This window comes from Dipodomys spectabilis, unplaced genomic scaffold, assembly GCF_019054845.1.
Source record: "Dipodomys spectabilis isolate Male_0828 unplaced genomic scaffold, ASM1905484v1 ptg000098l, whole genome shotgun sequence".
Classification (NCBI taxonomy): domain Eukaryota; kingdom Metazoa; phylum Chordata; class Mammalia; order Rodentia; family Heteromyidae; genus Dipodomys; species Dipodomys spectabilis.
This window is the reverse complement of record NW_024870775.1, coordinates 7,404,333-7,418,107: the sequence shown is the minus strand read 5'-3', so window position 1 is coordinate 7,418,107 and position 13,775 is coordinate 7,404,333. Positions and strand designations below refer to the sequence as shown.

Here is a 13,775-nt window from a genome sequence, read left to right as displayed (position 1 = left end):
AGATCTCAGCCTCCTGAGTAGCTAGGAATACAGGCTTGAGCCACTGGTGCCCAGCTATTTTAATTTTTTATCAATGTTTGTTTTCTCTTCTTTATTCATCAACTAAAAAATTGGGTTTATTTTATAGTCATCATTTTATGCTATAGTCGAGTGTTTAAAAGCCAAGTTCTGAAGTAAGACTGGGTTGGAATCCAAGCTTCAGCAGTTACTCTGACCTTGGGGAAGTTGTCCATTGTTGTCCCTCGTAAAGTTATGGTGAGTATTTAATAAGTAAAAAACTTAATACTCTTGATATTGTGCCTTGTACCTACTGAGTATTTTGTAAACAATATTGTAATATATGGATGGTTGTGACTCATAAGTGTATATATCTAAAAGGCACTCTTAACCTCTTCTAACTGCCTTTTAGGCATTTTCTCTCACACTTTGCATTGCCTTTAACAAATCTAAAAACCAACTTCTTATCCCACATGAGGACTGCCTGATGCCTTTGTATTTTCAGTGTAACTAAATGAAATACTAAAAAGCACCTTAGTAAATACCCCAAAAGTTAAAAGTTACAAAATATACTGCTAGAATTCTAAGTCTTCCATGTCATGCTATTTTTTAAGCTTTTTTCAGTACTGGGGATTCACCAATGGCTGTGTGCACAAAACTTTTTTTTTTTTTTTTTTGGTCGGTCGTGGGGCTTGAACTCTGGGCCTGGGCACTGTCCCTCAGCTCTTTAGCTCAAGGCGAGCGCTCTACCACTTGAGCTACAGCGCCACTTCCGGTTTTCTGGTGGTTTATTGGAGATAGGAGTCTCACGGTCTCTCCTGCCCAGGCTGGTTTTGAACCACGATCCTCAGATCTCAGCCTCCTGAGTAGCTAGGATTACAGGTGTGAGCCACTAGCGCCCGGCTTGCACAAAACTTTTGACCCAAAACATTAATATGTCCAAAGGAAAAGTGACTGTCAATCCCAGCTGGGATTCAGAATTGTAGTAAGTGCCTTTGATGTGTTCTGTCTCCTTGCATATGGGGTCTTATGTGGGATCCCAGGCTATTGGTCTATCATGCTTGCTGGTCCAAAATACCCTTTTTACAAAATTGAAATGCTGTCACACTTTGACACTTGCACATATGTAGCTGTTGAGTAAATTAATCAAAAGAAGTGCAAGGTACATAGTCCTGACTATCAACAAGTATAAACTGAGTGGGGATGATAATGTCTAAAGCCAATTTGTAAAAATCTGTAAATATTATATAGTGACATGTCAGGGTAAGGGGAAAAAATTTATAGTCACTGAATAAATATCTTTTTGGAGATTAAGGGCTCATAGAAGATCTTGTATGTGTACTATCTGGACTCAAAACTTCTCTGACAGGCAGGAAAGTCCGTGAGACTTTTAACTCAAATAAAACACCAGAAAACCAGAAGTGGCTCTTTGCCTCAAATGGTAGAGTGTTAGCCTTGAGCTAAAGAGCTCAGGAACAGCGTCCAAGCCCAGAGTTCAAGCCCCATGACCAACAAAAACAAAACAAAACTTCTCTGGGCTATTAGAATAATACCAAAGTTTTGTTCTCTTAGAATCAGACTACCTGTTGCTTTAGTGCAAGAGATGAGGTCCTTGCAGACCTTTAGACAAGTCATAGAAAAATTGTTTTCTGTGCAGATATACTTTTCTTTTGTGCTGGTACTAGGGCTTGAGGTGCACACCTCTGATGCTCTGCCACTTGAGCCATGTTGTAATCAGGCATTTTGTTGGTTATTGTGAAGTTTTAGAACCATGAGCCTCTCATCTCTTCCTCCTGAATAGCTTAGTGAGCTATTGGTGCCCAGCTTACAATTTTTTTTTTTTTTTTTTGGTCATAAGGCTTGAACTCTGGGCCTGGGCAAGTTAATAGTCCAAAGCAGTTTCATTGTGATATTTACATATGTACATATAATGTACTTGGATCATAATCCCCCCCTCTATTACTCTTTCTTAATTTACTGCCCCTTTCTAATAGCTTTTAGTGGGTTTCATTAAGCTGTTTTCATACATACATACTTTGATTTTATTCTTTCCTCCCTGATCACTATTGTTTTTGTGTCCCCTTTCTGCTGACAACCTCTTTACCATGGTTCCCCATTTGCAGTGATCACTTTTATCATATTTCCACATTGTAGTAATGTTGAATTATTTACAGCTGTCTCTGCAGTTAGTGTGAGATGGACTTTTTTGCACGGATCTCATCACCTGCATGCTTGGCATATAAGATGTTCTCCAAAAATGCTTATTGAATAAGCAAAACTGTAAGCTAACTTTTGTGGACCATATTCTTTTTTCCTCATGTGCACTGAAACAAATAATTTCTTTTAAAAAACAAAAACAAAAATTTAGCTGGGGGTTGGTGGTTCATGCCTGTAATCCTAGCTACTTAGGAGGCTGAGATCTAAGGATCATGGTTCAAAACAAGCCTGGGCAGGAAAGTCCGTGAGACTCTTACCTCCAATTAACCACCAGAAAACTGGAAGTGGTGCTGTGGCTCAAGTGGTGGGGCACTCACTTTGAGCTGAAGAGCTCAGGGACAGTGCCTAAGCCCAGAATTCAAGCCCCATGACTGACAAAAAAAGAAAAATTGAGGCCAGGTACCAGTGGCTCATGTCTGTAATCAGGAGGCTGAGATCCAAAGATCATGGTTCAAAATATGCCTGGGCAAGAAATTCCATGATACTCTTATCTCCAGTTAACCACAAAAAGTTGGAAGTAGAGCTGTGGCTCAAGAGGTAGTGTACTAGCTTTGAGGGGGGAAAAAAAAATAGAGCTCAGGGACTGTTACCAGACCCTAGTTCAAGTCCTAGGACTGGCACCAAAAAAAATTGTTTTTGAGATAATATTTGTATATTTTCATTGGATACTTTGATACATTGTGCTAATTCAGTAACCAAATCAGGATGATTAAACATTAATTGGTGGTGTGTATTTGTGTGTGTGCACGTGTGTGTGTGGTTTATGGTGTGTGTGTGTTTATGGTGTGTATGTGTTTGTGGTGTGTGTGTGTATGTATGTATGTACTTATACACACACACCCATGCATGAGGCAATACTAGGGCTTCAACTCTGGGCCTTGTACTCTCACTTGGCTTTTCCATTCATAGCTGGCCTGGGTAGGATAGTCTGTGAGAGTCTTATCTCCAATTAGCCTCCAGAAAACCAGAAGTGATAGTGTGGTTCAAAGTGGTAGAGCACTATCCTTGAAGAAATATGAGGTCAGGGACAGCGCCCAAAGCCCTGAGTTCAAGCCCCATGACCGACCAAAAAAAAAAAAAAAAGAAGAAAGAAATAGTGTTTTTAGTCTGTCATTAACCCTGTTGTGCAAAAGGAGAACCAGAAAACTAATTCCTCTGTGGTTTGGTGCTCCCTATTCCTTGAGGTTGGTCCTTGAAATATGTACTTTTTTTTTTTTTGCCACAGTTTAGCTCACTGTGCTGTGTTTAGCTCACCCCTCCTACAAAAGAGCACGAATCTGAGCTCCTTGTAGAGCATCTTTGTCGTCCTTACTCTCCAAACCTTCTGTATTAATGTCTTCGCAGAACTTCCCTTTTCTCTCTGCTAGTTATCAGTTAAAAGAAAATGTGGCTGGTGTAGCCTCTGAGGATAAATTGCCACATCCCATTTCCTTTTTTATGAGCAGGATTTCCAATTTCTAAGCCTGATGAGATCACCCCGCTGCAACAAGATCTACAGGTCTTTGATCCTGAAACTAAGGATAGAGAAGTCTTAAGAGATGACTGCTCAGGTGAGTAAGGCAGAATTAATCAAATGGACTTAGGGATATAAAGTTAAGTACTGAGCCATGTTTTGGCTGCTTTGATACTCAAAACAGAGCTCTGCCTTCCTGAATGGAGAGCATCTGCTTTCTTTGCAGTTTAGGCTGATGTGTTCTGTGTGTTTTACCCCTTTGGTACAAGTAATACTTGGTCCCTATTCAAAATTGTCTAAAATTCTTTTCACTATTTCCCTTTTATTGCTTTTGAAACACCTTGCCTAGATATTTTTTTACTCTGCAAGAAATGCCCCCCATTTCTGCCATTTTTCTCAGTCCATTTCATGCCCTTATGTCTGCTGTTAAACTTTTGTGCATGTTTTCCAGAGTAAATAAATTTTCTGATCTTCATAGATACTAAATTACTTACTTTGTTCCTATCTGGGGTTCTTTTTAAGGGCAGAGTACAGATTGCATTTGAATTTTCTATTTGTATTTTTTATCAGATGGAGAAGCCAGAGAAGAAAACAATCTGGAAGAAGTTCGTTCAGACAAAATGGGAGTAGGAAGACCCAGACAGGACATTGCCCAGGCTCCTGAGACCAGAGAAGCACAAGGGTCTGAGGACAGATTAGAAAGGCTTCAGGAGATCCTAAGGAAATTCCTCTTCCTGGAGAGAGAGTTTAGGCAAATAACTATCAGCAAGAAAACCTCTGCCAGCGAGAAGAGCAGCGAGTGTAACGACCCTGAGAAGAGCTTCTGTGCCGACTCCACTCTTGATACAGACCAGAGGGTTCTTAGAATACAGACTGTCGATGACAGTAAGTTCCACATGAACTTTAACCAAAACTCAGCTGCTGATAAACATGAACACATAAGTCTAACACAGAACTCACAAAGTAGTGAATATAAAGAAAGCATAATGGACTTCTCCCACCTTAGCAAATGGGAGAGCACACTTACCACTGAGAAACCCTACAAATGTGACATGTGCGGGAAAGCCTTCCATCAGAGCTCAGCCCTCACCAGACACCAGAGAATTCACACGAGAGAGAAACCCTACAAGTGTAAAGAATGTGATAAGTCTTTCAGTCAGAGTTCAAGTCTCAGTCGGCATAAAAGAATACACGCTAGAGAAAAGCCCTATAAATGTGAAGTATCTGAAAAGTCATGTGAAACATCTGATAAATCCGGTGGTCAAAGCTCAGATGTAATTCAGCATAAGAAGACTCACACCAAAGCCAAATCATACAAATGCAGCAGCTGTGAGCGTGTCTTCAGCCGCAGCGTGCATCTCACGCAGCATCAGAGAGTGCACAGAGAGATGCCTTGCAAGTGTGGTGTGTGTGGCCGTGACTTCTGTCATACTTCTTACCTGGTTGAACACCAGAGGATCCACCATCAAGAGAAACCCTATGGGTATGATGAGTGTGGGTTGGCCTATGTGAAACATCGAGGCGTTCGTTTCAGAGAAAAGCCCTATACTTGTAAAGAATGTGGAAAAGACTTCAGATTGAATTCCCATCTTATTCAGCATCAAAGAATTCACACAGGAGAGAAAGCGCACGAGTGTGATGAGTGTGGACAGGTATTCAGTCAGACCTCATACCTAATTCAGCATCACAAGATGCACAGGAAAGAGAAAGCCTATGAACGGAATGAAGATGAGGAAAGTTTCAGTCACAGCTCAGATCTTACCCTGCAACAAGAAATTCTCAGCAGAGAAAAAGGCTTTGATTGTGAGGCCTGGGAAAACAACTTCAGTCCACGAGCACATCTTGTTCCACATCAGAGAATTCAGACCAAAGAGAAGCCTTATGAATGCAGTGAACATGGGCAGGCACTTAGTCCAGTTCAAGCCTCCTTCACCCTCTGAATTCCCAGTGGGATGAAGTTATGTCCACACTGGATGTGGTAAAGCACTCAGCCACTGCTCAAGTTTGTTCAGCAGAATTCACATCGAGAGAAACCCTTTGAATGTGACCAGTATTGGGAGTATTTGAGTATTGTTCAACTTAATTGGCTCCTGCAAATCCACACTACTAAGGAAAGCTGATGAATGTATTGGATGTGGTTAATTCTCCACATTTGGGGAATTGGTACTAGAATAAAATTCCTCTACTGAACTGAACATGAAAAAGCCATCAGTAAAAGAAGCTACCTTGAGTGTCAACTTCATGCCATATGGAAAGCCTATGAATGTAATAAATGTTTCTGTGTGAGGATATTCACTCATAACCCAGTGCTCATTGAACATCTAATATAGCCCCAGAGAAGTCATTGGAGTACAGTGTATGTGTCAGGCCATGATCAGAATTTGTATACCAAATGAAGTTCTGATGGAATGCAAGTATTTCAGGCTTTGCCCAACCTCAACTTATTGGAGAGAAAATTGTTATTCATGTATGAAGTTGTTCGTATTTAGTCCCAGTCTTTTTTCACGGCAGATGAATCTAGTCTGAAAGGTAACTTGCTGAAAGCAGTCCTATTTTCATATGGCATTTTTTAATTTAAGTGTTCTAAGTAGGTACGAGAATTTTATTTACAGACTCATAAGCTATTTTTATTTTACTATAGTCTATACACAATTTATATTTTTTGAAATTGGTTCTTATTCGGTTTCTGTAGGATATTGTCAATGCACCAGGCTTAAGATGCCAGGAGTGAAAAGCAGCTCACTTAGCTTTCCATGATGTTCTTGGCCCAAGTTCTCCTAGTACAGACTCTTAGGCTTGCTCTTTTCTGAGGATCCTACATCCTGCTCCTTTCTAGTTACAACCCTTACATTCCTGTCGATTTCTGCATTCTCCTAAGCACCTTCAAGTGATGACTTCCTATTAAGCTCCTCACTAGTACATATGCTGTTCCAATTTGGTATTGCTGGTCTGGTGTTTTCTAAGAATTGGGATTTCCACACCAGCCATCCACAAGGACAGAGAATTCAATCTCCCTTCGTGCAGCAGGCCATTAGATATTTTGAAGTGATGCCAAGTTTATAGCTGCCTTTTCTGCATCCACAGCCCTCTAAGAAATAAGGACATAAGGTAGCCAGGAAGGCTCCTGGTGACCTAGCTGTATTCATTCAGTGCCTATTCTGCATGTGTTAGTTTAGAATTCTTCTATATGCTTCTATTGAAGGCCAGCAAAATGCTCAGGTCTGCTTTTGATAGGGAAAATGTGACGGACCTAGGAAATGAGAACATTGCAAATGAATACGGCCTTCCAACAAAGATGTTGCTGTTCTGTATTGTTTCTAGAGCAGTATTTCAAGAAAGTGGCAGGTCTGTTCTTGGTAAAAGTGTAACCATTAGAATTGCTTCTTTATCTGTTTGAACTCCCCCCTCTTCTTGTCAGTCCTGCCTCAGCCTCCCACGTAACTGGTTCTTTGGGCATGTGCTACCATGCCTGTATTTTTGTATGTTGTAGAATTTACAGGCCATATAAAAGAACATGGCTCTTTTTGATTAATAAAAATCACGGGTGTTGGTGTCATGGTCTATACCTAAAGAGTTCATGATTCTTCAGCTGTTGTCAAAGCATTTTGTTGTTTTTCCATTTTAGTCTTTAGAACATTTTGTGAATAAGACAAATGTTACTTAAACTTTGAGTTGTCAGTCAAGCAATTGGGGCTTTCATATTTAGATGTTATAATACTCACTAGGAATTCTAAACCAATATATAAAAAGATACTGCTCTTTCTCTAAGCCTCTTGTGGCTAACCTCTAGAATAGCTCTGCCACTGTATTTTACTTCTTTGCTGTCAGCAAGCATAAGACACCATCAGGGCAAGGTAAGGCTGTGAGTTGATCTAAATGTAAAAGCAAATGAAAAATGCATGTTTTTGGGTTTTGTTTTGTTTTTTTTCTATCACACATGTATACTCTTGTAGAGACCAATAGTCTTTCCTCTCTGGTGACTATGAGACAGAATTAATCCCTAAATAGAAAAATATGTTTTAAAAAATCACATGTATGCATTTGATTTAGGAATGTGCTTTTGTACTTGAATAAAGGTGTGCTTGATATTCTGAGATCTGTTTTAAACAAAATCTGAAGGCCTCAGCTGAAAGCATTTGGGAATATGGAATAACCTTGACTGCAATTTTGCTTCTCATTAAGAATGGATCCTATAGCATGCTTTTCCATAGCCACCCCCCTACCCCCAGGAACTCAGCTCAGTGTTCAGGATCTAATGGGTTATTAACTTGATTGTTGTGTATTGTAGAAGAGTAAATAAGTTTTACAGTTGTTGGGTTTTTTTTTTTTTTTTTTTGCCCATTCTGGGGCTTGAACTTAGTCCTGGGCACTGTCCCTGAGCCTCTTTGTGCTCTACTGCTCTACCACTTGAGCCATGGCACCACTTCTAGCTTTTTTTGAGTACTTTATTGAAGATAAGAGTCTCACAGGACTTTCCTGCCCAGGCTGGCTTCGAACTGTGATCATGAGCCATGGGCGCCCAGAAGTTTGGCAGTTTTGGTAGAACTTGGAAAATGTGGGGGAATTTGGAAGTAAAAAATATACTTGAAAAGAAGCCCAAATATTTTTTGAGGACACGTTATTTAATTGGTGCAATACAATGTAAATTTGTGTCCTGTCTCTGTTCTTGAAGGGGAGGCGGCGAGAAGAAGCCCATAGAGCAGGGGTGGGAACCTTTTTTCTCCCAAAGCCCATTTGAATATTTCTGATATTATCCACTGACCTTACAAAATCATCAATTCAGGCAAACAGCCAAGTGCAGCCAACCAGGAGCATACACATCTGTCCACTGTGTGTCTGATCATTTTCAGGGTCTTTCATAGTCTGCAGCCTGATGTTCCCCACCCCTGCTGTAAAGGAACATTTATTTTCTTCCACCACCTGGCTACATGCACACATATGTAAGTACAGATTAAACTTAATTCTCACAATTCTGAATTAATTGCTTCATTTTGTAGAGGAGCTGGGGTGTAGAAAAGTTAAATTGGATCTCACTAAGTTAGTGGCATAAAGTCCAATCTGTTTGACTCCAAAACTATTCATTGACATGGTGATGGTGTTACTGGACAACTTGGAACTCTGAGAACTTAATTCTGATGGCTCTTCATGTCCTATTACATCCTCATTAGTTGGATATTGTCATCTGCAAATGATGCTGAAGCTCCCAGGGCTTTCTGGGATGCTAGAAGTGAATGCACATGTAAAGCTAATCTAAGCTCCTTGAAACAGACTGGTCATTTGACAGGTTAACAAAGGTGACAGGTAATTGGAAAGCTTCCACATTCCTAGCTTTGCTCAAACATCCCCACTCCCATTGCTAGTTTCACATTTTCATTTCTTTTTTTTTCTTTTTTTTTTTTTTTCAGGTCATGGGGCCTGAACTCTGGGCCTGGGAGCTGTCCCTCAGCTCTACAGCTCAAGGCTAGTGCTCTACAACTTTAGTGCTCTACCACTTGAGCCACAGCGCCACTTACGGCTTTTTTTCTTTTTTGCTTGTGTGGTGCTGAGGAATCGAACCCAGGGCCTCATTCATGCAAGGCAAGTTCTCTACCACTGAGCCACCTTCCCAGCCCCCACATTTGCATTTCTTATGTCCCAGAATTGTTGAGCTTTTCCTAACCAAGCTTGGTGTAATGGGCATGCATTCTTACCCTAGTGGAGCAAAATGACAGGAAAAATCAAGCTGCAGGGGCTGGGAAGGTAGCTCAGTGGTAGAGTGCATGCCTTGCAAGCATGAGGCACTGGGTTCAATTCCTCAGCACCACATAAACAGAAAAAGCCAGAAGTGGCACTGTGGCTCCAGTGGTAGAACGCTAGCCTTGAGCTGAAGAGCTGAGGGACAGCGCCCAGACCTAGAGTTCAAGCCCCATGACCGGCCAAAAAAAAAAAAAATCAAGCTGCATTCCTGAATGGAAATAGAGGCCTAATGAAACATGGGGAGCGCCACAACAGTACCATGGAGAGTCTGAAGCAAAGGGGGTGTCAACTCTGAACCCTACAGATGAAGATGGCAACCCTAGGAATGGTGTGGGAGCAGCTGTGCACTCCCCAACCTTGAGACTGTATCCAGGCCTCAGATATGTTAGTCATCACCCAGTAGAGAAAGTTTGAGAACAAGGTTCTTAAGGAGCTCAACCCTATATTTTAAAAAAGCATGGGAGAGCTGGGTGCTGGTTGCTGACGACTGTAATCCTAAATCTGAGGATCATGGTTTGAAGCCTGCCCAGGCAGGAAATCCCATGAGACTCTCTCTTTTCTCTCTCTCTTTTCTCTCTCTTTTCTCTCTCCTTTCTCCTTTCTTTCTCTTTCTTTCCTTTCTTTCTTTCTTTCTTTCTTTCTTTCTTTCTTTCTTTCTTTCTTTCTTTCTTTCTTTCTTTCTTTCTTTCTTTCTTTCTTTCTTTCTTTCTTTTCTTTCTTCCTTCTCCTGGGACTTGTCCCTGAGTTTTTTGGGCATTGTCCCTGAGTTTTTTGCTCAAGGCTAGCACTCTACCACTTGAGCCACAGCATCACTTTTTGGCTTTTTCTGTTTATGTGGTACTGAGAAATCAAACCCAGGGCTTCATGTGTTCTAGGCAAGCATTCTACCACTAAGCCACATTCCAAAAAAAAAAAGAAAACTTAAAAATGGAGCTGTGGCTCAAGTGATAGAACACCATTTTTGAGCAAACAACAACAACAAAACTGTCAGCATTCAAGCCCCAGGACCAGCACGCACACACACACACAAGACTCAATGCTCCATAACTGTTGGCTGCTCTTTTTGAAATGAACAGGAACTCCCTTATGCACAGTTGAACAAATGACCTTTTTTCTTGCTTTGATCTATCAAGTAGGCCTCTGGTAAGCCTATGGTAAACTGCTTGGATGTTGGGCCTTTCTCAAAGGCTCTTGTGCCTATTTGGTCCATGGAGGCTGCTCAGACAAAGTTGGAAGGGGCTGGGTATAGAGGATTGGCTGGAGGGAGGCCTTGCAGAATCAGCTTGGCCTTGTGACTTCCAAGGGAGGTGGAGATGGCTAAGTTGAGGGACGGATGGGATGGGGGCAATAGCAAGAAGGAATCTGATGGCCACCAACTAACTATGGGTCTCCTCAGGCCATTAAAGGTAGGTATGAAGGCAACCATCTGCCTTCAATCCCTCCTTGAGTAAAGGTGGACACAGAAGACGACCCTGGCTCACTGTGGAATTTGATAAAGTTAGACTTCCAAGCTGCCCAGAGGGAGCCGGAAGTGCTCATGGAGGACCCTGAGGTTCTGAAGGTTCCCAGAGTTGGGAGTGCCTGTGTCTCTGGAGCTGGGGCCTGTGGAGTCGGAGTGACTTCTGAGGGCTGGGTAGGTCTGCAGATCCTTGGTGCAGGTTGATACTGGTTTCAGCAGGTCCCTCCTGGGCAGTTGGTGCTGAGCTGGCTGGCTGTACCCTTTGGGCATCTCTCCTGGAGAAGGCGTGGAGCTTCTTGCTTCTGAGCTGGGTGCTGCTTAGAAGTTTCACTGTTGCCTCTCTGTCCCTTCTTTCACCCTTTCCTGAGGCTTCTGTACATCCCAAGCCCTGCTCCAAAGACTATAGAGATCTGGACTTGCATCATCAGAGAGAGAACCTAGGGCTTCCTGATGCCCCACAGTCCATAGGCTCATCACCAGAGCAGGAGCCGCTAAAGCCAGGGTGAGAGGCTGACCTACCCATGACCCTCAGACAGACCACAGGCTCAAGATTAAGCTTATGCTTAGAATTGGCCCTGTACAAGACTACTGACTTAGAGAACAAAACAAAAAGATCTGAAGACCTATCACAAGGTAGGAAAGCCCATCTCTGCATGGCAGAGCACAGCCACAGCAGCACTGACAAAACTCTTGCATGGTCTTTGCAGAGGCTCAGAAAATGAATAAATTAATAAACTCAGCCATACCAGTGCCAGGAAAAGATTTGATTCCTAACCCATTCTACTTCGCCTGTCTTAGGGAAGATGCAATTTTCTCTCCAGGTTCAAACCCAAAGGGATTGCCTTGTGGGTGTAAAACAGACAGGTCAACCACCAGCTGATGGGAAATGAAACTGATCTGTTCATGTCAGCATTTTTATTTCAGTCAGCCTTCCCACCATTATCTAGGGTATAGCCATTAAAAAGAAAAAATGATGGGGCTGGGGAGGTGGCTCAGTGGTAGGTAGAGCGCTTGCCTTGCATGCATGAGGCCCTGGGTTGGATTCCTCAGCACCACATAAGCAAAAAGAAAAAAGCGGGAAGTGGCGCTGTGGCTCAAGTGGTAGAGCACTAACCTTGAGCTGAAGAGCTGAGGGACAGCGCCCAAGACCAGAGTTCAGGCCCCACGACTGGACCCAAAAAATAAAAATAAAAAATGAGCTGGGCGCCAGTGGCTCACGCCTGTAATCCTAGCTACTGAGGAGGCTGAGCTCTGAGGATCACAGTTGGAAGCCAGCCTGGGCAGGAACATACATAAGACATCTCCAATTAATCACCAGAAAACTGGAAGTGGCACTGTGGCTCAAGTGATAGAGTGCTAGCCTTGAGCTGAAATGCTCAGGGACAGGGCCCAGGCCCAGAGTTCAAGCCCTATGACCAACAAAATTAAAAAAAAAAAAAATGAAAAAGGAAGCCAGGTGCTGGTGGCTCACACCTGTAATCCTAGCTACTCAGGAGGCTGAGATCTGAGGATCGCCGTTCAAAGCCAGCCCGGGCAGGAGAGACCGTGAGACTCCTATCTCCAATAAACCACCAGAAAACCGGAAGTGGTGCTGTAGCTCAAGTGGTAGAGCGCTAGCCTTGAGCTGAAGAGCTGAGGGACAGCGCCCAGGCCCAGAGTTCAAGCCCCACGACCGACAAAAAAAAAAAGAGAGAGGTTGTTGGGCCAGGTGGAAGGGCAGTGTAGGAAATTTGATGACAGGCGCTGGTGGCTCATGCCTGTGCCTGTAATCCTAGTTACTAAGGAGGCTGAGATCTGAGGATTGCAGTTCAAAGCCAGCCCAGGGAAGACAAATCGGAGAGACTCTTATCTCAAATTAGTTTTTTTTTTTTTTTTTTTTAAAGCCTGAAGTGGAATTGTGGCTCAAGTGGTAAAGCTCTAGCCTTGGGCACAAAAAGCAGCTTTAGGACAGTGTCCAGGTCCTGAGTTCAAGTCCTAGGACTGGCACCAAGAAAAATGGAATGAATACAAACCCCAAAGACCAGCCTCTGGGAGAGGAGATCCTCCACTGACTGTGGGAAGCAGGGGGCCTGCAGGGCATCAGAGGCATGGGGGCCGGGGTGGGGGTGATGAGTAAGGGACCTGGGGAATCAGAGACTCTGGGCCTCCTTCCACTTGCAGGTGGCAGCAGTGGTTTAGTTAGCTATACCTTTGCTTGGGTACTGCCCCCCCCCCCCCCCCCAGCCATCCATGGGGCAGGTTACCATTGTTATTCTCATGTTTGTTTGTTGTAACAAATAAGACCCAACTGGCTCTCAAGGAGAAGTAATTTACCCTGCTAGTCACAGCAGAGTGGGGATTGGAATTCAGATCCAGCTCTGGGTGACCCCGACCCCCACCGGTCTGGGAGAGAGGCCGGTACTGCTCACGGAGCCCCAGAGCCAGCTGCTGAGGCCCAGTGCCTCCCTAGGCAGGTGAGCAGTGGGCGGTGGCGCAGGGGGCCCAGTCCCCCATCCTCCCAGGGCCCGGAGATGGCGTCTGGGGTGGAGGAACTCAGCATCAGGGCCTGATTGAGCCGGGGGATCCCCAGAGAACGAACCCAACGGAAGCTCTGGGCGGACCACCCGGGTGGGCGCAGGCGGATAGATGGGGAACCAGCCTGGAGGGAAGACCTGCTCCTCTCCCTCCCCAGAGACCCCGGGAGCGATGGGGATGCCCAGGGCGGGTCTGGGGCCTATCTTGGGGTGGAGATGAGGGTCTGGAAAACGGCCCTGTGGATGAGGAAAGGGACCTCCAGGGCCATCAGCATGGTATCCCCTCCGCCCAGGCCACTGAGGAACTGGGTGGGGGAGGGGGGCACCCAAAGTTAGGGAGAGGAACTCACGGTTCCTCTTCGTGTCTCTCCCATCTGCAGTTAACCAAGACGCAAGGAGA

General features: G+C 43.8%; 1 protein-coding gene across 6 annotated transcripts in view; it reads left to right on the top strand.

The window, feature by feature from the left end:
• LOC122113692 (zinc finger protein 655-like) overlaps positions 1–13,775 on the top strand; it is a 30,777-nt gene that overhangs the window by 7,859 nt on the left and 9,143 nt on the right. For 4 of the 6 annotated variants that reach the window (XM_042686766.1, XM_042686761.1, XM_042686762.1 and 1 more), the window contains 2 exons: positions 3,660–3,764; positions 4,238–7,763. In XM_042686766.1, the coding sequence (XP_042542700.1) occupies positions 3,660–3,764; positions 4,238–5,607 (1,475 nt within the window). In that variant the 3' untranslated portion in view covers positions 5,608–7,763. Of the gene's footprint in view, positions 1–3,659; positions 3,765–4,237; positions 7,764–13,775 lie in introns of those variants that run through there. The other 2 variants (XM_042686763.1, XM_042686767.1) reach the window with 2 other exon arrangements.